The following is a 22,358-nucleotide window of genomic DNA, read 5'->3' on the forward strand; positions in this document are numbered from 1 at the left end:
ACCCTCTTTTTTTTTTTTTTTTTTTAATCTCTGCATCCTGCCGAAAAGGAGACTTTGGCTTTTGCTGTTATCGGCTTGGTTTCGCACCCCTCTGCCGAGGGGGACCGAGCCCCCCGCCCGCCCCTCAGGCCGGCCGGCCCAGCCCCCGCCCCGCCACTCTCCGCTCCGGGACAGGATGTCCCGCCTCCCCCTCCCCTCCTGATTGGCCGAGAGCTTTGCTGGCGTACGGGGGGCCGAGCCGCGAATTGGCCGAGTTTCCCCTGCCTCCAGTACCGGGGGAGGGAGGGACCGGCGAGCGGCTCTGCCGCCGCAGGGGGGTGGGAGGGAGGGAAGGAAGGAGGGAGGGGCGAGGATTACCCGGGGCCGAGCGGGCGGCGGTAGACCGAGGCAAGGCAAAGGGGCGAGGAGCCGCCGCCGCCGCCGCTGTCACGGCCGCCCGGTGAGTGCGGGGGAGCCTGGCGCGCGCCCCGACCCCTCCATCTGGCTCGGCGGGGAGGGGGTGGGGAGGCCCCCCCCCCCCTCGCCCCGTGGAACTGGCCGCAGTGTTGGGGGGTGGGCGGGAGCGCGCTCGGCCTCGGTCTGGCGGCGCGGGGAGAGGGGCGGGGCGGGGCGGTGCAGCCCCCCGCGCCGTGTGCAGCGACCCCTGTCCGGGCGGGGCCTGCTGCCGCCCCTCCCGCCCGGGCCCTGTCCGCCGCCCGAGCTGCCGGCGGCCCCCGCCTCGCGGCCCGCTCTCCGGACTGGCCGAGGCGGGCTGAACCCGCGGCTGGTGGCCGGAACGGGCGGTGAGAGCGGGCCGTGAGGGCGGGGGGATGGTCCTGGGGGAGGGGGTCGTGCGGCGAGGGGGAGCCCCCCCTCCCTCCCCCCCCGGGCCTGTGCTGCTGCCGGGGGCGACAGGGAGGAGGGGGTGCGGGTGACCCTGATAATCGCTTTATGTTGGGCTGCGGCTTGCGTAATCTGCGATCAATTATTTATTTCATGCACCACTTATGGGTCTGAGGGGCAGCGTTAGGCCTCTGAGGTAGCTCAGTGCGGCAGAAGGGAGGCTTCCTTCCACGAATGTTGTAGGGAAGGAAAGTGGGGTTTTAGGGACTTCAGATAGTGTTCTTAATGTGTGTTCCTCCCCTTATGCAATTCGGGGGGATGTGAACGAGGGAGGTCCTTATTTACGATAGATTTTTAAAGATCGAGTGGAAGCCATCCTGGTCTGAGCAAAAATAACCTTGTGTGGTTTATTTCATGTGCTAGATTGCAATTTTTCTCATTCTGTGGCAGGTTGGGCTGCTCAGCCAGCCTGGAGAGAAGGCTGGAGAAGGAATCATGTCTTCTGAACCTTTTTGTCTGGCTGCTCAAGCTAGGTTTGACTCCAAATGGTTGAAGACAGACTTACAGGTAAGGAGTTAGTTGTGTTGCATCGTGACCTTTCAGGTGCAGATCAAGGATGCTTTTAGTCTTAATAGCTGACAAACAGAAGACTGCAGCATTGCTCTTGAGATAGATGCATAGGATTTTTTGAGCATGCTGATTTAAAACTGATCTTGAAGAAACACTAACCCATTTTGAGCTGCAAATAGACCTGTATTGTCAGTCCAGTCCCTTCTGCTTAGAAACAAGCTGGACTGCATATGCATGTTATCTTTGCAGAGTGTCAGAGCACATAGCTGAGTATGTAGCATTGCTGCTAGAACTATAAATTCTTCATTTAGGCTGTTGGTGAACTTCTTGCCTGCATACGAGCTAGCAGCTTTAATGCACAAGAGAACTGAAGCGAAAGGCGATGGAAATCTTATTTATGTTTTGAAGAATTCAGATTAGCTTTTGCTGTAGTTGTTTGTATAACAAGTGTAGGCTTCCTTTAAATTTTGTCCTTTTTGAAGGGGGTTAATTTTTTGTCAAAGATGTGAGGTTGAAATGGAACTGGTCTTTGGTGAAATGTGCTGGTGTTTGGTGAAAGTTTTCTTTTGTCTTAGAAGATGATCCGTTTATTTATCAAAGTTGTGTGATACAGGGATAAGGATACTATCGTGTTTTCCCAATTCACATTTGAAAATTAAGTGGGAAATACAGAGAAATAGAGTGCTTTGGGTCAGTTACGTTTGTTTCAGGTGAAATGGGTAACTAGAATAGTCCTTGTCTTGTTCGTCTTCTTCCTTCCCCCAGATGTTGCGTATAGATACCTTACTTTGAATAACCTTTTCAGGTTCCTGCTCAAAACTTTGAAATTCCTCTTGAGATGGGCCAGCCGGTGTTATTCCTTTGTTACAGATTAATATTAATAAAAAGTTTTTAAAATTGCATCCTGAGTGACTTTACCCAGCATTACATGCTGATCATCTGAATGGTTGAGTTCAGCTATTGTGGGTACGCAAGGGTTTTTCCCCATGCAGTTGTGATTCAAAAGCAGCTTTTCTCCAATATCTTACATCAAACAAGCTGAAGAGGCATCAGAAGTGACAGATATACACTTAGAGGTTACGTTATTTAGTAGGTCTTTTATGTAAATGCTATCAAATGACAGAACTTGCTCTTGATTTGGCTAGATTAGTTTTATTTTCATCTTTTTTTCTTACCAAAGTAAAAGTTGTGATCCAAAGTTAGAAGTTTTGGCTAATGTGGTAAATAAACATAGTAGAAAACATTTTGAAGGTAAGGATATTGAGAAATACAGAAATATTTTTGTGCTCCCTGGTATCTGGCCTCTAGATTACAAATACGTTGCTTCAATGAATGTGGAATAGAGGAAAATTTTAGCTGGAGAAGTGTCAATCTTTGTAATGGCTGCTGACTGTGCATTGCCTATTTTTCTTCTGTATTATATGGGGTGAAGAGTGTGACTGTTCATGTGATTTGTTAGATTTTTCCTCTCATTTGTAGTGCCTTTTTTTCTACATCCCTTTTTTCTGTTTTTGTAAACTTCTGACAAGAGGGTTTCAGTTGCCCTGCAAACTTTAAGGATTATTTTCAGCTGAGTGTGTATAAATGCAATGAAATATTTGTCTTTTATGAGACTGTTGTGTAGTTAATGTGTTGTAATAATTCCTTTTAATAATAAAAATCTTAATTTGTAACAAATTTCTGTGAATAAGCTCTCTGATAAATAAGAGTTCTTTATGAGTAATAGCAAGTTGGACTCTAATTGCCAGAGTACTCACCTTGTTTTCTTCCAGTCATGCTATAGTCAAAATGGAGATTAATGAAATAAGAGAACAGTAATCATTTGTGATCTGCTGGATGCAAACATCACTTCTCTGGAATCTGAAGACTAGCCAGGCCTCCTGGGTATAATATAATTTTCTTATTAACTGGTTTTGGTATTACACAGGTTCTCATCAGAGAACGCTGCCTGGATGTATGCGTTCAGTATTTTAAAAAACGTGTGTGTGAATCTTGAATTGCTCCTTTTTTATGTGTTAAATGGCAAATGTCTTCTGTCAAGTAAAGGGGTTTTGGGCTTTGGGGAATTTTTCTATTGCAAGGTTGACTATTTTAGCTACTGGTTGACTAGCATGATGTAGCTGTGTGTGAAATGTCTTTATAGATACAAATCCTATCTCTTAATCCTTTAAGTTCTATGCCTACTAAATATGCTGATTTCCTACTGTGTATGTTTTTACCAGCTAACTGTAGAAGGGCCTTATTGGTGTTCAAAAGACAGTCACCAGGAATTGAAAAGATGAGCTTAATACTTAGGAGGGATTTGAAGAAAGACACACTTATTTCAGTTAATTAAGCTGCCTACAAATTATTGTTTGGAATTAGACCCTGAAACTCTTCACTTTGCAGGTAGATTTTTAACTTTTCACTGTACAGCAGTCCAGGAGTGGGTGGGTGAAAGTCCTTGAAGAAACAGAATTATACCAGGGAATTCTTACCTTAAGAGACAGAGATTGCTTAGTCTTTAAAACTAACTTTTTTTGTTTTTAAATGAAGTTCTTAGCTGTTGCAAAATTTGGGGAGTACAGCTAGAATTGGAAGTGAAATGTGTCATTTGGTGGGCTAGTAGTCTCCAAAGTCTGACTTGCCTTTTTTTTTTTTTTTTTGGTCACTGTTGCTAGAGAGTTTGCTGTTTAGACTCGATGGCTGTGGCAGTTATTGTGGATTAAGCCACTGAAATCTCTCTGAAAATCACTGGATTTTTTTTTTGCTTTAGTTCAAGATGATGTTGCGTTAACGTAATATACGATATTGTAATACTATGTGCATTAATAAATCTATAATATAGTGGTATTAATGTAGTAAGAAAAGAATGACATGTGGATTTTAGCATGGATTCTGTTTAATCACCTGTGCACCTCACTGTTCCAGCTGGCATCTACGCCAAATTTAAATGTTCTTACTCAGTTTTGGGATGTTGCTGTTAAAGAGCCAAAGCCAGTGTGATGTAGCATATTATTACTGTTCTTAAGAGAGTATCAAAGACACAAGCCCTTTTGTAATAGCAGTGAGCCTCTAGTCTGCAGGATTAACTGGTGTGAAATGTTAATGGAACTATTATCTTGACAATATATTTTTTGCTTATATTAATTGATATGAAACTAATCAATATTATTATAGGAAGCCAAAATGCTCTACAAAGACCCAAATGCACCCCATAACTATTCCATGTCTTTTTACTAACTTTGTAATTATTGACCTATTATTGTATGATTTACAGCTGCTAGTATCACTTTGAACTGATTAAGAAACATTTGTTTTATTAAAAAAAATCTAAATTTCCCAGTGGAGCAAAATTAAGATACTATATTGTCTGAAAACACACAAACTGTTATAGCAGCTGAAAAACTAGGATAGTTCAGCTTAATATGAGGTAAAATCAGTAGTACAATATGTAATATGTTCTCATATTACATATATCAATAATGTGTGTATAACATCATCATTAATAAAATAATCCTACGAAGTTATAAAACAGGTGGATTTTAATACAGGCCACTTCTTCGTGGGTCATGTTTAAAGTAATTGCCAGAAAGGTTAGCGTATCACTTAAATTTTCAATTTATTTGTTTAGATTTGAACTAATACATTTAAAAACATGTACCTGTTTATTACTAGTAGAAACCATCACATTTACAGCAAATCTGTATTTAATGGGAGATCGTGTTTTGATGGCCATTTCTAAGGAAGACATCCTTTTTTTTTTTTTAAAAAAAAAAAGGAAAGTATAAAAAAATGGTGTTTAAATTAGTCTGCTTATTCTGGATCCTGCAGAGAACTGTTGTGCTTAATAGCAGGGGTTAGAGGTGAAAAACTTGTATTTTCCTGTAGTGTGGAAAAAACCTTTAGGCAACAGTCAAGGTTTAAGAGCTGTCTACAAGAGAAATATGATGCGTTTTCATCAGTTTTCATTGAGTTCATGGTTGGCAGGCTATTTCTGTCATCATCTTTTGCCACAGAGATGAGAGGGAGCTTTCTAAAATGAAAGAGCCACCTGTAAGAGTTGCATTAGTCTGAAATGTTTTTACCTTCCCTTCAAAATTACATTTGGTATTTTGATTTTCATGAAAATCCCAATCTTCTAGCATCTAGGTCAGTGTCTTTGCTTGTAAGAAGATAATGTAAATAAATGATGTCTTGACTATTAAAAGCAAGAACTTAGTGAAAGCTGCTTTCTCTGTTTCGTTGATTTCCTGTTAATTTTCTTCTTAGTTTTGGTTTTCTGATGACAAAATGAAAGGCTTATGTGGAAGTTACTACAGCAAATGGCAAATGAGAACTCCTACATTTTTAAAGGAAGTGAAGTTTACAGTAGGGTTTTTCTAATTATTTACAAAATGGAGTAATGCTGTCCCTCCAAAATAAGTGATTTCCAGAGGGAGGGGTGAGGGCCACATGTGGAGTGACAGGTTAGAGAAATTAAATTTAATGTTTATGCAAATATCTGGGCTCAAACAGAACTACTGTTCTGCAAATGGAGAAAGTTAGAGAATTTCTGTTCTAAGTTTGGGGGAATTGCATAGGTTTTCCTTGCATATGACCATTAACAGTTAATAAATGGAAGACCAGTAAGCTGTTATTATGGGGACATTTCTAGTTTAACCCCAAATCTGGTGAAATAATGTGGGGCTGCTGAACTTTTCTGTCTTTTTTATCAGAGCTCTAGAGCAGTATGTTTAGATCTAATGACGTTTCACTGTGCTTTGCATAGGTGTGATAAGCAGCTATGGTTTCAGGGCATGCTTCAGCAGGGAAGGAAGGAAGCTGGGACAAAATAAGAAGACAACAATGAAAAAGGAAGCACAAATTAAATGGATTCAAAAAAGCAAAACCAACAGAGAGACTTGGGAAAGGATTTACTCTTCTGTGATTTTCTTCACCATTACTGGGCTGAAAAAGTTTGTTTTTTTTTAAATCTATTTCTAAAGAAAAATGTTTATTAGTGTAGTCTTTAAAATACAGCCAATGGCTAATGCAGAAGTAACTGAATGGAAGAACAGATTCTTTTCCCTTCCCCCCTGCTGCCAATTTGGAGGTGAAGATATTTAAGTAGCTTATATTTTAAATCCATGTTGACATTTTGTGATTATGATGTCACTTGCTTGAATTTCCAGTGCAGTTATATAATCAGGAATCCTACCTGAATCAATCCTTGTCCTTTTGTGTCATTTTCTTTTCCTGGTTTCAGTTTTCTTGAGCTCGAGTTAACTTTTATGGAGGCTTCTATGCTTTCTGCAGGAAAGTTTATGAAACCACATCAAGAACATGATCTGCTGTGCCACATGGAGTAAGCTTTGTCTGACTTAAACCAGTTGACTTTAGAACAAAATCACAGCCACTGATTATTCTTAAAATAACTTATTAAAAGCAAAATTGTACTGGTGCTTTGAGAATTCTCAGAAGCTTATCTGGTTGCAAGATTAATTTTCTTGAAATGTAAGGAAATGTTAATGCCAGTGCTTTATTCTCTAGAGTTGATGGGGATGGATGGGAGTTTCACTGCCAGCCCTGTTGGAGGGTGGCAGCAGCATATGCCAGCAACCAAACTAGATATCCCTTTGACTTAATTAAATGTTGTACCGGACAGAATAAATTACAGTTTAACTGCAGAGATAAGCTTAGCAAAAGATTAGAGTGGGGGCTGCCCAGTTTACAGCACAGCAGAAGTTCACTTTGAAGTCTGCTTAGGCCCTTGCTTTTTTGGCTAAGTGAGCAGGGCTGAGACTTAGGTTTATGTGGGAAATACGAATTTGGTGAGATACATGTCTTACAAGTGCAGAGATCAAGACACAGTCTGGGGATGAGAATGTGTGGCAAATGGTGATAAGTGGCTTGGGGTTTGTTAAGGTGAGGTGTGTAAGAGATGAGGGATGTGGCTGTGGTCTTAGATCTGAGAGGAGGTCAGGAGATGCCATGGGAAGAACAAGGGAGATTTTGGGCACGGGGAATGGCACTTGATTTGGTGGAATGAGTAGGAGGATTAAGGACATGGGGCAAGGTTGTAAGGCAGTGGATAGTGGTGATGGAGCATGGAGCTGCTGTTGTCTCAGTCTTGGGAAGGCAATGTGTAGGTGGTGGGGCAAGCAGGGACTTGGGGTCCTTGTGGGGTTTTTACAGAGTGGATATCTCTGACACTGTTGCCAGTTGCAAAAGTTCAGTGAAAATTTAATTATTTGTAATTTGTTACCTTACTGAGTTTGTCAAGTTCATCCCTTTACACATTCACAATGAAGTTACTAAATTATTAGAGGGAAAGATGTCCACGTAAATCAAGCAATCTAGTGAGAGTGTTAGTCTTAACAAAACACAGGTAGGTACTCTTGTACTTGCAACCCCAGTATGTCAGAAACAATGAAGACACGAAATGTGTTTTTCTTCTCTTGCACTGCACCATCAGTTGCCTTGTGAACCTTCTTTAAAGAATTGAGTGGAAGCAGAGCTGTATTTTTGAAGAATGGTTTCTGTTTTCCAAAAAATATGACTCGAGAGATGTTTTCCAAATTTGTTCGGAACAAAAGTTCTGGTTCTCCTGTGTCAGCACTTGGATGTGTTGATAGACTCGTTGCAAATGACTGAATGCAAGAATTGGTGGGAGCAAAGAAGAAAGTAATATGTGCTTGTGCTGGCTAAGATGGTCTTAAAACACTGTAGAAAGAAAGAAAAGCAGGATTGTGTAGTCAAAGCAGATATCTGACTTTTCTACCATACAGTTGACTTACTGTTATCTTCAGCTGCTAGTTTCACAGGATCACAAATGGTTGAGGTTGGAAGGGACCTCTGGACATCATCTGGTCCAACTCCCCTGCTCAAGCAGGGCCACCTGGAGCCAGCTGCCCAGGACCATGTCCAGATGGCTTTCAAGTATCTGCAAGGTTAAAGACCCCACCGCCTCCCTGGGCAACCTGTGCCAGCGTGCTCGGTCACCCTCACACTGAAAAAGTGTTTCCTGATGTTCAGAGGGAACCTCCTGTGTTCCAGTTTGTGCCCATTGCCTCTGGTCCTGTCACTGGGCACCACTGAAAAGAGCCCGGCTCCCTCTTCTTTGCACCCTCCCTTCAGGTATGCAAAAATGTATGTTAATGAGATGCCCCTGGAGCTTTCTCTTCTCCAGGCCAAAGAGTCCCAGCTCTCTCAGCCTTTCCTCACAGGAGAGATGTTCCAGTCCCTTACTCATCTTTGTGGCCCTTTGCTGGACTCTCTCCAGTATGTCCGCATCTCTTGTACTGAGGAGCCCAGAACCTGACCCAGCACTCCAGGTGTGACCTCACCAGTGCTGAGTAGAGGGGAAGGATCACCTCCCTTGACCTGCTGGCAACACTACTCCTAATGCAGCTCACGATACGTGTCAGCCTTCTTTGTGGCAAGGGCACGTTGCTGGCTCATGTTCAACTTGGTGCCCACCAGGACCCCCAGGTTCTTTCCTGCCAAGCTGCTTTCCAGCTGGATTACTCCCAGCATGTACTGGTGCATGGGGCTGTTCCTCCCCAGGTGCAGGACTCTGCACTTCTCCTTGCTGAATTTCATGAGGTTCCTGTCAGCCTGTCAGACAGAAATGTCTCCAGCCTGTCCAGGTCCGTCTGGACAGCAGCATGACCCTCTGGTGTATCAGCCACTCCTTCCCATTTTTGTTGGTTAAGTGAAATATTTCTCTTAAGGGAGTTGTGAAGCTTCTATTATGGCTACAGAATTTTGGGATCATGAAAACAAAATTGCTTGAATAATTTATCTCTTAAAAACTCAGCCTTTTCTTTCACTTTTGGCTATCATAGTGACAGTTCACCATTTTAACGTGTCTGCTCAACGTCGAGTAGATTAATAGTGAACTTGTTACAGTCAAAACTGAGTTGCCCTCAGTTAGGATAGATGAACTGGTTGTAAATACTGTTTCTTAATTGTCCTTTGAGTTGGTTGCTTTGATTATTGCTACAAAAAAAAGGTTCAGTGTTCCCATACTTTCCAACATGTCTCCTTTTCCCCCTCCCCCAACACATATGCCACTGGCAAAATGTTAACTACAACTTGAAGAAAAGCAAAATTGTTTATCTGTAGTCTGCTTGTGGTGTAAGCGTCCGCATGAGGTATTTGGAGAAGGAGGGGGAACTCTCTCTGACCTACAATCTTGGTGGTTCCTCTATCTTTATGCAACACACCAAGAAATTGACTTTGATAAGAATTTGAACACCAAACCCAAGGCAGAAGAAATTTTGTTTACTTTTGCGGTTTTTAGTTGCTTGAAAGGCTTGGGTGAACTTTGTGGCATCTGAAAGGATTAGAGGTTAAAACAGAGAAAACAATTCTTGATTCTACTTAACAGTAATGCTTATAAAAGTAGTAAGTTTTCTGAAAGAAAACAGTACTACATCGTGAAGATCCTGGAATTCAAAGCCTGTAGGCCTTTTGATTGTAAGCTTAAGGGCTGTGAGAATCCTTTTCCATACCAAGGTGATCTGAGAATGTAAAATAAAATGTACAAAAAGACAGTTTACCAGACAAAAATTTTAACTTTGTGAAAACCATAATTTATTGTGCAACCCATCTGGAGGGTTGCCTCACTATTTTTCAAGCTTGTATTTTAGCATAGGTTAGCATTCAACAGGTCTTCTATCACATATGAGCTAAAAATAGTGGAACAGTTGTGTAGCTATTTTTGCAAGAAAAATGTGTGAAAAATAAATTCCTCAAGTGCCCCACTAAAGTATATGACCGTATCTGATGAAGGAGAAGGTGGATGCCATTTTTTTTGAAATATTTATAGACTGAGAACAATGCAAGAAATTCAGTCAATGGTGAATAGTTTGGGTTTTTTTTTTTTTTTTGCATTGGTGAAATGCAACTTTACTTCAGACTATTCCCATTTTTAAAAAAATAAGCCAATGTAAAGCTTTTAGCAAAACACAGAATCTTTGCAAAAGCTCTACATACTGTCTAGCTCTGAACAGGGACTGTACCTTTCAGTAAAGCATGGTCACTGTAATTCTGTTGCTGCACAACTGATAAATTGCAGATAAGTTGAATAATGTCTAGCTCATGCTGTGTGATTATTTTCCCTCTTATCCCCCTGAGATCAGGAAACAGCAAGTGACAAATACCTGCAATGTGTCAGCTCATATTTTGTGCTGAAAGAAAAACGATTGGAATCATTAATATGTGTTGGAGTGAATTTCTGAAGTGCGCAATATGAAGTCAAGAAACTAATATGGTAGTTTAGTGTGTTACAGTGGTGTCAAAACATGCAACTTGTCTTTAATTCTTCACATTAACTGAGATTAGCTAGATCAGCAAATGACTTCCCTGCTGGTGGTTGTGATTCTTAAAACCTGTAATCCTGAATCATTAAAATATCTTTAGGAAATAGATCAAAATAAAGTGCAAGTGGACTGCTGTATATAACGGTAAATATTTTACAGCAGTTGTGTAAGTAACATCTTTGTATTACTCCCCCGTTAAAGCACTTTGGATTTGAGTACTAGTTACGTAACATAAAGATGCTTCTGAATAAGCCTTCAGCAGGTGGTTGTTTCTTTTTTTTTTTTTTTTTTTTTTTAAAATGTCTCCACTGCACCACTTTGGTATGCTAAAGGTATTCTGTTTTTCAATTGCATGTACTCCCCTCCTCCCTTATGCTATATGGTTGCAAGTTATAGCCTGGTTATTAGGGAATTCACTTGGGATGTTGACACCTGTTCTGCAGTGGTTTATAAAGCAGAGAACAACATTAGTAGAAGACAAATTGTCCTGGTCATTAGGATTCTTCAAGGGAGACCCAAATTGATAAATCATTAGGAGACTTGTGTTACAGCCGGTGCTTTCCTGAGCCCTTCCAGCTAGCACAGTCCTCCCATTTGTTCTTTTGCGAGTCTTTGTCCTATTGCACACATAGCATATTGGGAACTGGCCTGGGCAGAGGCGGCCCCTCGCTCTTCCCCCCAGGCGCAGCTGGTTTTGGTCTCAATCAGTTCCATAATCTGGTTCGGCAGATGATCACGCATGTGCGCTAGCCCGCATGCGGGAGGAGGCACTGTAGCAGCTGGAAGGAAGAGGGAGCGCTGTGGGAGATGCTTTGCACAGCAGGACCAGTTTGAACTGGTTAAATACATCTATGAATCTGTGCCTTGATGTCGTGTGTTCTGGTTGAGTGCCCAGCGCTTCAGTTGCTGGTTTGGAGAGCGGGCTGTGTTGGCTTTCTTCATGCTTCCCTCTGCTGTGACTTCATGCGGCTTGACTCCGGATAGCTTTTCCTGAAGGGGTAAAGAACACCTCACCCCATGCCCCTTTCCCCCTCCACCCCCAGTTCTTGCATGATGTCATCTTGAATGTGTGGATGTTCTGAGGTGACCATATCCATACTTCTGATGAGAATTTTTCACCGAAAGAAAGTTCGTCTTGCTGTATTTGAACCTATCTAAAGTTACTGTTGTGCGCTTTTAGCCTGAAAATAGCATAGCTAGAGAATCGGAGATCCTGAAGATCATTTAATTCTCTATCATACACACACACACGCACTGAATATACTAGTGAGGTGATACATGTATGTTCTTTCTTCTGGGACAAAATACAAAATCTGATGTATTTTAGATGTTAGCTTGAGAGCAAATTTTTTTGTGTAACTATATATAATGTATTATTTTTAACAGCTCGCTTTTACACGAGATGGACTATGTGGCTTGTGGAATGAAATGGTAAAAGATGGGGAGATTGTATATCCTGGAACAGAGTTAACACAAAGTGGTGAACTACCTCCAAGAAAAGGTATGGATTTTTAAATTATTTTTTTCCTTTGTTCATTCTTTCTTTCATCGCGATGATTAAAATGGATTTCAAATTTCATACTGTCACGGAACTTTGATTTATTGTCACCTGTCTGTACAATTTGCAGGTGTTCATGTTTTGAATTAAATACAATTGAAACTGGTTTCTTAAAAGCGTACAGAAAGGTAATGTCTAAACCTTCAAATGAAGGCTTAAATCTGTTCCAGCCTTTTGAAATTGAGCTTCATAACTAGGCATGTTATTTTGAGAAAGGCTTGGCAGTATCCTTTTGTTTGGTATGCTTGGTGTGTTTACAGCTGAAGCCTTTGTTTAAAGGAAGTGGACTGAGGAATGGGGTAAAGCTGATACTGCTATTTCTGATTTTGTTTACAGTCTTCATAAAGTAACTAAAAGGTCAGCTAAAAAACTGTCCACAATCTGACTGAGAATGTAGTGCTTTTTTTTTTTTTTTTTTTGGTCTTGTAGTGTACTTGAGAGCAGTTCAAACACTGTGAATCTTGCAAATGGCAGAGTAATGCAGTAAAATCTATTTAGGGAGATTACTTTGGTGGAGGTGGATTTTGTTTCATGATGGGCTATGGTTCTGCTCTTGCCTTTTTTCCTTTTTCTGATTGTGGTGTTCTTCTGACTCCTTACTGAACAGAAAATTAAACTGGTCAGAAAAAGGAAGAGGTTTGTGTTTCCTAACGTGGCTGAAATGGGCTCACCAAATGGTCAGATAAGTTTTGTCAGTAATTTATGTGACCCCCAAATAAATGAGGCTCTGTTTTCTCAAAGGAAATACTGCCTTTTAGCAGTGAACTATTATTTCAGCTTCTGTTACTTCGTGAACTGTATTGTTGGATAGACATGATATTTCAAACCAGTAATGCTCAATTCTGTATGGAGAGAATTTTTTTTCTGTACCTATGGTTTGTTCTTTAAAAATGGGGGGGAGGAGGAAGTCTTTTTGACTAGAGGAAGTTATTTCTACAGGAAAGAAGCTATAATAAATACTTCATGAGTGGAGAGTGAATTATATGTTATTTTTATCAAGAGTATAAGCTTTGTAGGTTGTGAGTGGCTGTGTGCTGTAGTAAGGACTAGAATTATGCTCCTAACTGTTTCAGAGTTAGAAAACTTTTTTTTTTTGTCCTCCTCCTGCTTCTGGCCCTTTTGAATATTATTGTTGACACTGGACAAAAATACAGCTGATCTTATCAGAAAGGCTGCTACAACAGCTGCTCATTAAATCAGTGGAGGGTAATGTAATATTTTTTTCTTAGGATTGGCTGGTTTTATATATATTACTAAGAGGCGTAATAAACTTGATGCAATGAAGGGAAGGGTTATCCCCTAAATGAATTGTGGGAAATGCTTTCCCATTCTCTGACAGCTCATGATAGAGGTGTTGTGATGGTCGTGGTATTCAACACAGTCTGCTCTTAAGTAGCAAAATAATAAAGACAATATATTAAATTCGTGCTTTACAGATGAAATTGATGCAGTTTCCTCTTTTTGTGCCAGATACTTACACATTGTTTTTAGGGTTGTACCTGTGCTGGTCTTTGACAGAAAACTATTCTTCCAATATCTTTATACCTAAGTAGCCAGAGAGAACTGGGATTTTTGTTAGTTATGATGCTGTAGTGCTTTCAATGATTCTGCGAAGCTTATAGAAAGACTCATAGTATAATTTGGTTTTGTTTTCAGGGGAATCATTGAAATATCAACTAGGAAAATGTAAGCTGTCAGTTCTGATCCAAATTGTAGAGAGCAGTATAAAGTAAAAAAAACCAGAAGTGCTAAGCAAGTCAATCATCTGTGACGTCACATGTTCATCCATACTTGGGACACCTATTCTGGATAATGATGTGAAGTTTTTTTTTTTAAATGCTGGATGTATGTATGTACACATAACTTCAAAGGATCAAAAAGGTATAAAGTGTTAAAGGCTGTAGGATACTGTTACTTAAAAACACAGAAATTCTGATGGCGTACTGTAGGAATAAGGCATTACCTTAAAATGTCAGTGGTCCAAACTGAGATGAGGCTTTTGAAAGCCTTCTGATATCTGTGGTGGTTTTTTTTTTGTTTATTTGGTTGTTTTTTTGTGTGTGGGTTTTTTTTTGTTTCATTTTGGGTTTTTTGTTGTTTTTTGTTAAAGCAAGACTGCCACTTGTTGTTTCCAGTACTGTATTGTGGTGTGTTCACCTTAGCCAGCTGCCAGCTGCCCACCCAGCTTCTTGTTCGCTGTACCTCCTCAATAGGACAGAGGGAAAAAATAAAATGGAAAAGCTCATGGGTTGAGATGAAGCCAGGGAGATTACTTACCAGTTGCTGTCATGGGCAAAACAGACTTGACTTGGGGAAAATTAATTTAATTTATTGCCAATTAAGATCGAGTTGGATAAGATTGGTAGAATACAACCATCTTGCTTACTAGACTTGAGCTTTGAGAAGAAAAAGCTAATCAAGGCTATTTTTGTCAATGTTCATCAGATTGTATATTTGACTCCTTTATGCAGTAGTGAATCATGGAACCAGAAAAATTAGTGGTCAGTTTGTACCTCTGAACTTGCATCTCAAATATTAAAATCTAGAGTGTTTCAGTCTGCTTAGTTGGTAGTTACTTTTTTGCATAAATGATCTACAAAAGTAATTCAGGAGGAGAGGGAGAAGTACATATAAATAATGAGATTTATGTAAACCCCAGTGCTTTTATATAAAAACCAATATATTTTAATCTCAATATTCAGATTTTGCTGCTAAATTGACCAATTTGGAGATGAACAAGAGGGGTTTCTGTAAGTAGTCCCTTTTATTTAGTCTGTTTTAAGAAGTTTTGACTTACGCCCATCCATTGTAGCTCCTTTTCTTCACTAGTGTGATAGCTCTCTGTTGATGCTGACTGGGCTGCTCAGAAGAGGCACTTCGTTCTTTCAGTGGATATCTATCAGCAGTGGCAAGAGACAGGCAGAACATGTTATTGATAGCGAAAAGCATTCCTTTTCTCTCTAGGAAGAATATTCAAGCAGTGTATTTTTTTCCCCATGTTAGCAAGAACATTTGGTTAGGACTAGCCTCTTTATTTTTTCTATATGGCACTTTCAGAAGATTATGTTTGATAAATGCATTCAGCAGAATGTGTTTGCATGTTTCCAAGTATCATCTGAGGACACAGCTGTGACAGTAGTGATGTCCAAATACAGCTGCACTTGCAGCATGGCATGTACTTAAAAGATAATCAGGCTGCCCTCAGGAAATTTGGATGAGATTAATGTCTTGTATACTGGAAGCTATGTACTGAAAATAATAAAAAGTATTAAATAATGTTATTCTTACTACATTTTTAAATTAGAGAACCATTACCGTAAATTTTTAAGACTTATCAGTCAACTACACAGGTCTTTTTTCTTTGTTTCTTTTATTTTTGATTCCTCAAACTTCTGTATAGGTGTGAATTTCTGTGTCAATTGGCTATTGTAAGTTCCAGGGCAGAAATATAAAATCGTGAGCTTCCTACCTCTGTCCTGCCTTTGGTAAATACTGTGGGCTTCCTCTTCTGTTCTCCCTTTCCTGAAAGCTGGACCTTTGTCAGCCTAGTGCCTTTGAATTCACAAACCTCATTCATTCAGTGTTGCACCTGCAAGTAGATAATAAATTCCAAACGCCACAAGCGATTACAGAGAGGCTGACAGAAACCAAGTCTTTATGATAAGAATAGCAGTGTGTGTGAATTGGTTATGGTGGCTACTGTTCAGACCACATATGTATCAAACTGTAGTAGTGAGCAGGCATGTACGCTGGCTCCTGCTTTGAGCCTCCTTTCTTGTGTAAGAAAGAACTTGTTAAAAGTGAGAAGTGCCTCTTTTGTTTCCCTCTTTTCTGCTTCCCCCAGCCCAGCTATATTGGCTGTACCCAGTGGCTCAAGTGTTCAGTACTTAGCTGTGGATTATCACGCTCAGCAGGACAGAGGGAAGTCTGTAGTCACCCTGTTGGACAGTTTGACTTCATATGTGTAAAATGCTTTATTGCATATTCAACAGGTAATTTAAAGAATGCATTTTAAAAAATAGTATACAGGGAAGAAAAGAAACTTTATTTCTGATTAGGGGTAGGAGATGAGAATATTCTGTCATCTGGACTTCTCTATCTGGAAGGCTGGGTAAAACATGGTTTGCAAATGGTTAGGCATGCATCCTTCCTTCACAGATAACTATCAATTGAAGTTTGTATATGTATAAAATAAAAGCTTTTTGACGGAAAACAAATTATTATTTTGTATTGCAGCTGAAATACTTCCTGGATCTGGGACTATCAAATACTATTTTAGAGTGGTTGCAAAATACAGCCCTTGCCTAAAGCACACTGCGTAACTTTTTGCTTTGTGAATGGCAATGTCTGTTGGGGAGCAGTTGCAGGCTTTTTGTTTCTGCTGAGGGATTTCTAACTATATCAGTTCGTTGGCATTTAAGAACAGCACAAGATCATACTGTGACAGGTGCCGGTGGTGACTATGCAGTGTCAGTTATTTTCTTTATCGAATGTGAAATGTAAGTTCCATCTTTAGTTGCTTCCTTTTTATCCTCCATTTATACTGGATTAGGCTATTGCTGTGCAAGATAGAGCACACATGGTGAGCTACTGTGCTTCAATTTAGGAGCTGACTTCTAATTGAGGACAGCTAATTTCAGTTGCTCGGTTTTGACTGGCTAAGCATACCTACCTCAGCTTGGAGGCTTAATGTCGTAAACCAAAACATAGCTAAGAGAAAGTTCTTTCAGGGAAATGTTACCCAGTTGTTTTCCTCCACCACAATATTCACACTTCAGTCTGAGAAAAATGAAGTTAAAACAGGTTGTCACACTGCAGAATGTTTTTGCACGCATTGTTTGAAAACTGTCTTGTTACTTGTTATTTTGGCCTATGCTGGCTTCACTCAAGATTTCTTCCTCCCTGTCCCTCCTTCTGAAAAATCTTTGGGGCTTCCATTTTAAAAATCCCTTTCATTAAGCATAACTGAGCTTCCATAATTATGTCTGTGTTGCTGCTTTCAATCTAGACTGATAGCAACTTTGTCCCTTATGGGGCAAGTGGTTTTTTGCGAGTACAGTGAAAAGTCTTTGTGGAACAATTTTACATCGGCTTTTAATGTGATTTTTAGCTCAGCTCCTTCCCACTTCTTCTCTCATTGATCCCTTTTTCTGCTCATAAAGACAAAAAAAAATCCTCCTTGTGGATTTGCGTGTCAAGGTTGTTTTTACACAATACAAAGCTTAAGTTCCCACCTGGATTGGGACCTTCTCTATTTGCAGTGAGGAGTTGGGAAAAATGACTAAGTTCGTAGCCCTTTGTTGTCATCCTTTGGCAAGGATGTGTTAAAAAGTGTAACAAATTCCCTTACTGGTGAAACGTAGTGTCTTGGCACAACACCCTTCTACCTGCTAAAATCCTAGACCCTGCGGAGTGTGTCTTTAGATGTGTGGGTGAGTGGAGAAACAGTGAGATTATGGTGTTACCGTGGGAATATTCTGCACTACTGGGGCTAAACAGGGTCCTCAGTCACTGATTTAACTCTGTAATGGAATCTGTGCCTTTAATATTATTTGCTTATGCCTTGGAATAGAAACAGCTAGATTCAGTCACATTTTGGCCATGTGTTATCATGCTGCTGACTGCTGTACTACTGGCTATTCCTTGGTGTTTGAGAGAAATGGTTATACTCTCTGTGATTGCCACTTACAAGTGGGATATCCAAACTGCTTTTTCCTGTTCTCAAGTGACTTTGCTATCCCTTCCTTAGCCCACAATCTCGGCTGCAGCACACATGTTGCAGTTATGTTGCCCCCCCTGCCCCACCCCTTTTTTTTTCTTCTTTTTTGCCCTGTTCTCCTTCAGTCTTAATCTGCCACCTCCTGAGCACTAGTGTGTGTTATAGGTTAGGAAACATTGGCTTTAATTTAAAACCTGTGTAATCAAAGCACCTTAAAAAAAGTTTATTTTGGGAGGTGCTACTGTCTACAGTCTAACAAATTTTTAATGAAGAGGCAATCACAGATACACTTACAACCAAATTAGGCACTCATTTTTTTTTTTCAGCCAGATGGAAAGAATAGTTGAATGTTTTTGTACATTGTGATAGGTGTATTTTGTGTGTTCTGAGGTAGCGAGATCATCAAGTGGGGTCATGCTGAGTCTGAGTCAGGCTGCAATCGGATGTGCTGTGTCTGGCTACAGCTGTAAACCTCTTGCTTAATATTACTGTATTCTGAAACATGCTGGTACAAATGCATATGTTTTGGGTGTTGGGGGTGAGATAGGAAAAAAGACGAAATTCTAATGCTTGTCTAGTTTGTTGTGGCCAGAACAGACTAGATTGGCAGGTAGGAATGGAGGACCAGTCATTTTTAAGAGCCTGGTGAAAATGGCTGGAACTAAACTCTTTGTGGGTAAGTTGCTAATGCAGGACTTGAGAAATTTTGGGGGATATTTTTAGAAAAGAAGGTCAGGGTGAGGAAAGCAGTTGCCAGTGTGGCCCTTGCAAGGCAATCTTGTGCATTGAACTGGCTGGAGGTATGGATATGGAAATCCATATCCCCAACATGAATAAGGAGAGACTTCAGCTGTCTAGTTCTACTGTGTTTAGAAAATCGGGACTTTCATGCAGCCTTTGATTACAGAGATAAGTAACTAATGTCTTTGTTCTGTCTTTATGAAAGTAATCTCAAAAGGATTGCAAATGCTGTTTTGTTGCTTGGGCAGAAAGTTGTGGTATTATTTTCATTACTTGCTGGTAATTGCTAAGATGCTAGATAAGTTACAGATGTTGAAATACTGCTGCATGAAATTAGTGTAAATGCCAATAGATAGCTCTCCTTGATTTTGAAATTAAGGCAATTGCTATCTTTTTTCTGTGTTGGAAATGGAATATGAAAACAAGTAAATACTACGGAAATGCGGATAGTTGGGAGCAGAATCTGACTTAAAGTGCATCCTTTGCAAGTCTTACATGATCGTATTAATATTAAATGTCCATCCTCCCTAGGAGGTTACAGCAGTGATTTCTGGATTCTAAGGTCACTGTCTTACGAAATGTAACATGAGACCTAGCACCTGTGACAGTCAACATGGCAAACTTCCCCCCACCGTGTACTCTTAATGATAGACAATATTGCTGTAAACTTGTGGACTGGGCATTTCACCTTCACATTTCTAATCTAGAAGTGAATTCAAGGGGAAGTAGCTTAACTGTTTTTCTTTTCTCTCCCCCCCCCCCCCCCCCTTCTTTTTTTCTTTAGATGATAGCACTGAATGCCAAACTGCATCAAAGAAAGAAGAGCAAAATGACAAAGAAAAGAAAGATGAAGAAGAGACTCCGCCGCCCACTTACAGGGCCAAATCAATTGTTGAGAGTTGGGTGTGGGGCAAACAACCAGGTATTACAGCTGTTTTGGTCATTCTCACTGAAGCATTACGTATTCTATATTGATCACTACTTTTGTAGCATCAGGAAGTAATGTACTTGCTGACACATGCATCTGTTAGGTTAGTGGAATAAGTTGGATAAGTGGTTAACTGTGATTAAGTTAAACATTTACTATAATTACCTTCAGATTTAATTAGACTCATGACTTGAAGAGTCAATTTTCACCTTTCATGCTGCTTGAAGGAATGATAAACTGACATGGAACAAATGCAGGTATACAGTGAAATGTTACGATGTCTTCAGAATATTTCTTTTCAGTTGCAGACACTAAAAAGAAATTGCTTAGTTTCTGAAGACTGAATTTTCTGCAGGCAATAAAGGTTTAATAGGTGATTTTTCTTTTTGATTTCATGGTCTGGTAGATAAGTTTGAGTGAATCATGGGAGGAAGGTTGAAATGGTTAGTTCAATTAACTGTCTGTCCTGACCTTTGCTGACAGTAATATCACCTATGATAGCAGTGGAAAAATGGTTTGTGTGTTCACATCTTCATGTATGGCTCTGTAAAACACTGATTTTGTTACTGAAGCCAGTTGAAGTTCATGGCTGTTTATTACTGCAGAGCAGCAATTCATTGTCTAAAATTGTCCATGTTTAAAAATAGCAGATCAGAAGAAGCTTCACTTCAGTGGTTTGTTTTACAGTTCTGGTGCATGATATTGCCTGATTCAGATGTTGGCATGTATGAACTTTGGAGGCATCTGTTGTGCCCCTTTTCCTTTCCCCTCACCCAGAAGCACTTGAAGATCCCTGGGAAAAGCATTGTCTCTTCAGCACCAGAATCTGCATCTGTGTAGCCTTGCTTGCTGGGGAAGCTATTTGTCTCTGCTGAGCCGCAGGTCAGCTGCCAGTCTGCTGTCCTCTGCTCTGTGCCAGCCAGCTTGCTCCCTTTTCTTAAGGACGGGAGGACAGATGGACTTGCTGTCACTCTAGTAGCGTGACAGAATTTTGCAGTGTAGGAGGAATGAAAAGAATTGCCACTACAGTGGAAGGGGGAGTGAGAATTGAATGTGTTGAAGAGATGTAAGCTGAAGGACGCATTATTTTTGTTTTGTATTTTCATTTAGTGTTTGTTGCTGAACAATAAAATAACACTGTTTTACAAAATGGTAATCTAAATGCCAAGTATCTTACCAATACGTGGTAATTGGAGGCCGCACCTCGAATACTGTGTTCAGTGTTGGATCCCTCACTACAATAAAGTCATTGAGGTGCTGGAACATATCCAAAGAAGGGCAACGAAGCTGGTGAAGGATCTAGAGCACAGGCCTTATGAGGAGAGGCTGAGGGAACTTGGATTGTTTAGCCTGCAGAAAAGGAGGCTCGGGGGAGACCTTACTGCTCTCTATAGCTACCTGAAAGGAGGTTGCAGTGTGGTGGGTGTCAGTCTCTTTTCCCAAGTAACAAGCGATAGAACAATAGGAATTGGCCTCAAGTTGCACCAGGGGAGGTTTAGATTGGATATTAGGAAAACTTTCTTCACTGAAAGAGTTGTCAAGCATTGGAAACATTGCCCAGGGAAGTGTTTGAGTCACCATCCCTGTAGGTTTTTGAAAGATGTGTTGGCATGGTGCTTAGGGCCATGGTTTAGTGGTGGACTTGGCAGTGGTGCTAGGTTAATGGTTGGACTTGATGATCTTAAAGGTCTTTTCCAACCTAAACAATTCTGTGATTCTGTGATTCTGTAAATTTCTCCCAGTTGACCAAGGTGTTTGGGACAAGACATGGGCTTTAAGCTCACCCTTCAATTGTTTCTTAAAAGTTGAAAAAAAAAGTTGTTTAGAAAAAAAAGGATGTATGTGTGTTTGGAGTTTTCAGAAAGAAATAACTTACTCTCTTGTATTTACTTTTAGTGCTTATATATAGTATGGTTTATTGGTGCACATATAGATACTTATTCTAGAAATAACTTATGAAGACTTTATCTAATAAATTTGTGTTCCTTGGTCTCTGTTACTATTTGTGCTTGAAGTTTGCATCACCTAGCTGTGACATACAAGTCCTTAAGCAATACTACAAACATGCTTGCAGTTTATTTATAGAAGTGTTATGGGTGGCTTTTGTTCATGATTGTAGGTAACTTTTTGTTGTATTTGTCAGAAATGTAGCTAACAGCTGTGTTTTGAGCCATCCTAGTTTTTGTGGCTTGGTAATTAATTTTGAAAAAAAAAATACAGAGAATCACTTCAATTTTGACACTTTGTATAAGTGTCTCCTAAAATAAGGAAAACTGTTTGAAGCTTTTCTTCTGTCATCCTTCATAAAAATAAATGAACCGTTGAACATTTGCCTGTCAAAAGCATGAAGGAACTTTTGAAAAATAATTGTTTCTTTAATTCTTACTTGATCAACAACAATATATTTAAGACTTACTAGGTTTTCATTTATGTTTTATATTCCTTTACAACTAAGGTATAATTTGGAGATGTGAGCTTGGAGTTATTTTAGAAAAAGAACTGAAGAGGCATTTAAAGTCTGTGTTTCAGGTCAATACCCTGAATTATTTCTACTGAGTTTAATGATTTGCAGTCTTACATTATGAAAATAGTACCTGGACATTAGACAGTGTATGTCTGTGTTTTAGAAGTGCTGTAGTACAATCTTATTTTGCCAAGAAATGTGGAGGATCATGCTGTTGAACTTCAACAGGCTAATCCAGGTCGGTGGGTCTTGTGACATCCTTCCCCCAT

At 40.1% G+C, this 22,358-nt stretch overlaps 1 protein-coding gene across 4 annotated transcripts in view; it reads left to right on the forward strand.

The window, feature by feature from the left end:
- Positions 1–411: 411 nt before the first annotated feature.
- The window catches only part of HERC2 (HECT and RLD domain containing E3 ubiquitin protein ligase 2), a 122,793-nt gene continuing 100,846 nt past the window's right edge, over positions 412–22,358 (forward strand). For 3 of the 4 annotated variants that reach the window (XM_075727852.1, XM_075727854.1, XM_075727853.1), the window contains exons 1-4: positions 748–782; positions 1,273–1,389; positions 12,066–12,180; positions 19,482–19,619. In XM_075727852.1, coding sequence (XP_075583967.1) covers positions 1,318–1,389; positions 12,066–12,180; positions 19,482–19,619 — 325 coding nt within the window. In that variant the 5' untranslated portion in view covers positions 748–782; positions 1,273–1,317. Of the gene's footprint in view, positions 440–747; positions 783–1,272; positions 1,390–12,065; positions 12,181–19,481; positions 19,620–22,358 lie in introns of those variants that run through there. The other variant, XM_075727855.1, reaches the window with a different exon arrangement.

The sequence above is a fragment of the Pelecanus crispus genome, chromosome 1, assembly GCF_030463565.1.
Source record: "Pelecanus crispus isolate bPelCri1 chromosome 1, bPelCri1.pri, whole genome shotgun sequence".
NCBI lineage: Eukaryota > Metazoa > Chordata > Aves > Pelecaniformes > Pelecanidae > Pelecanus > Pelecanus crispus.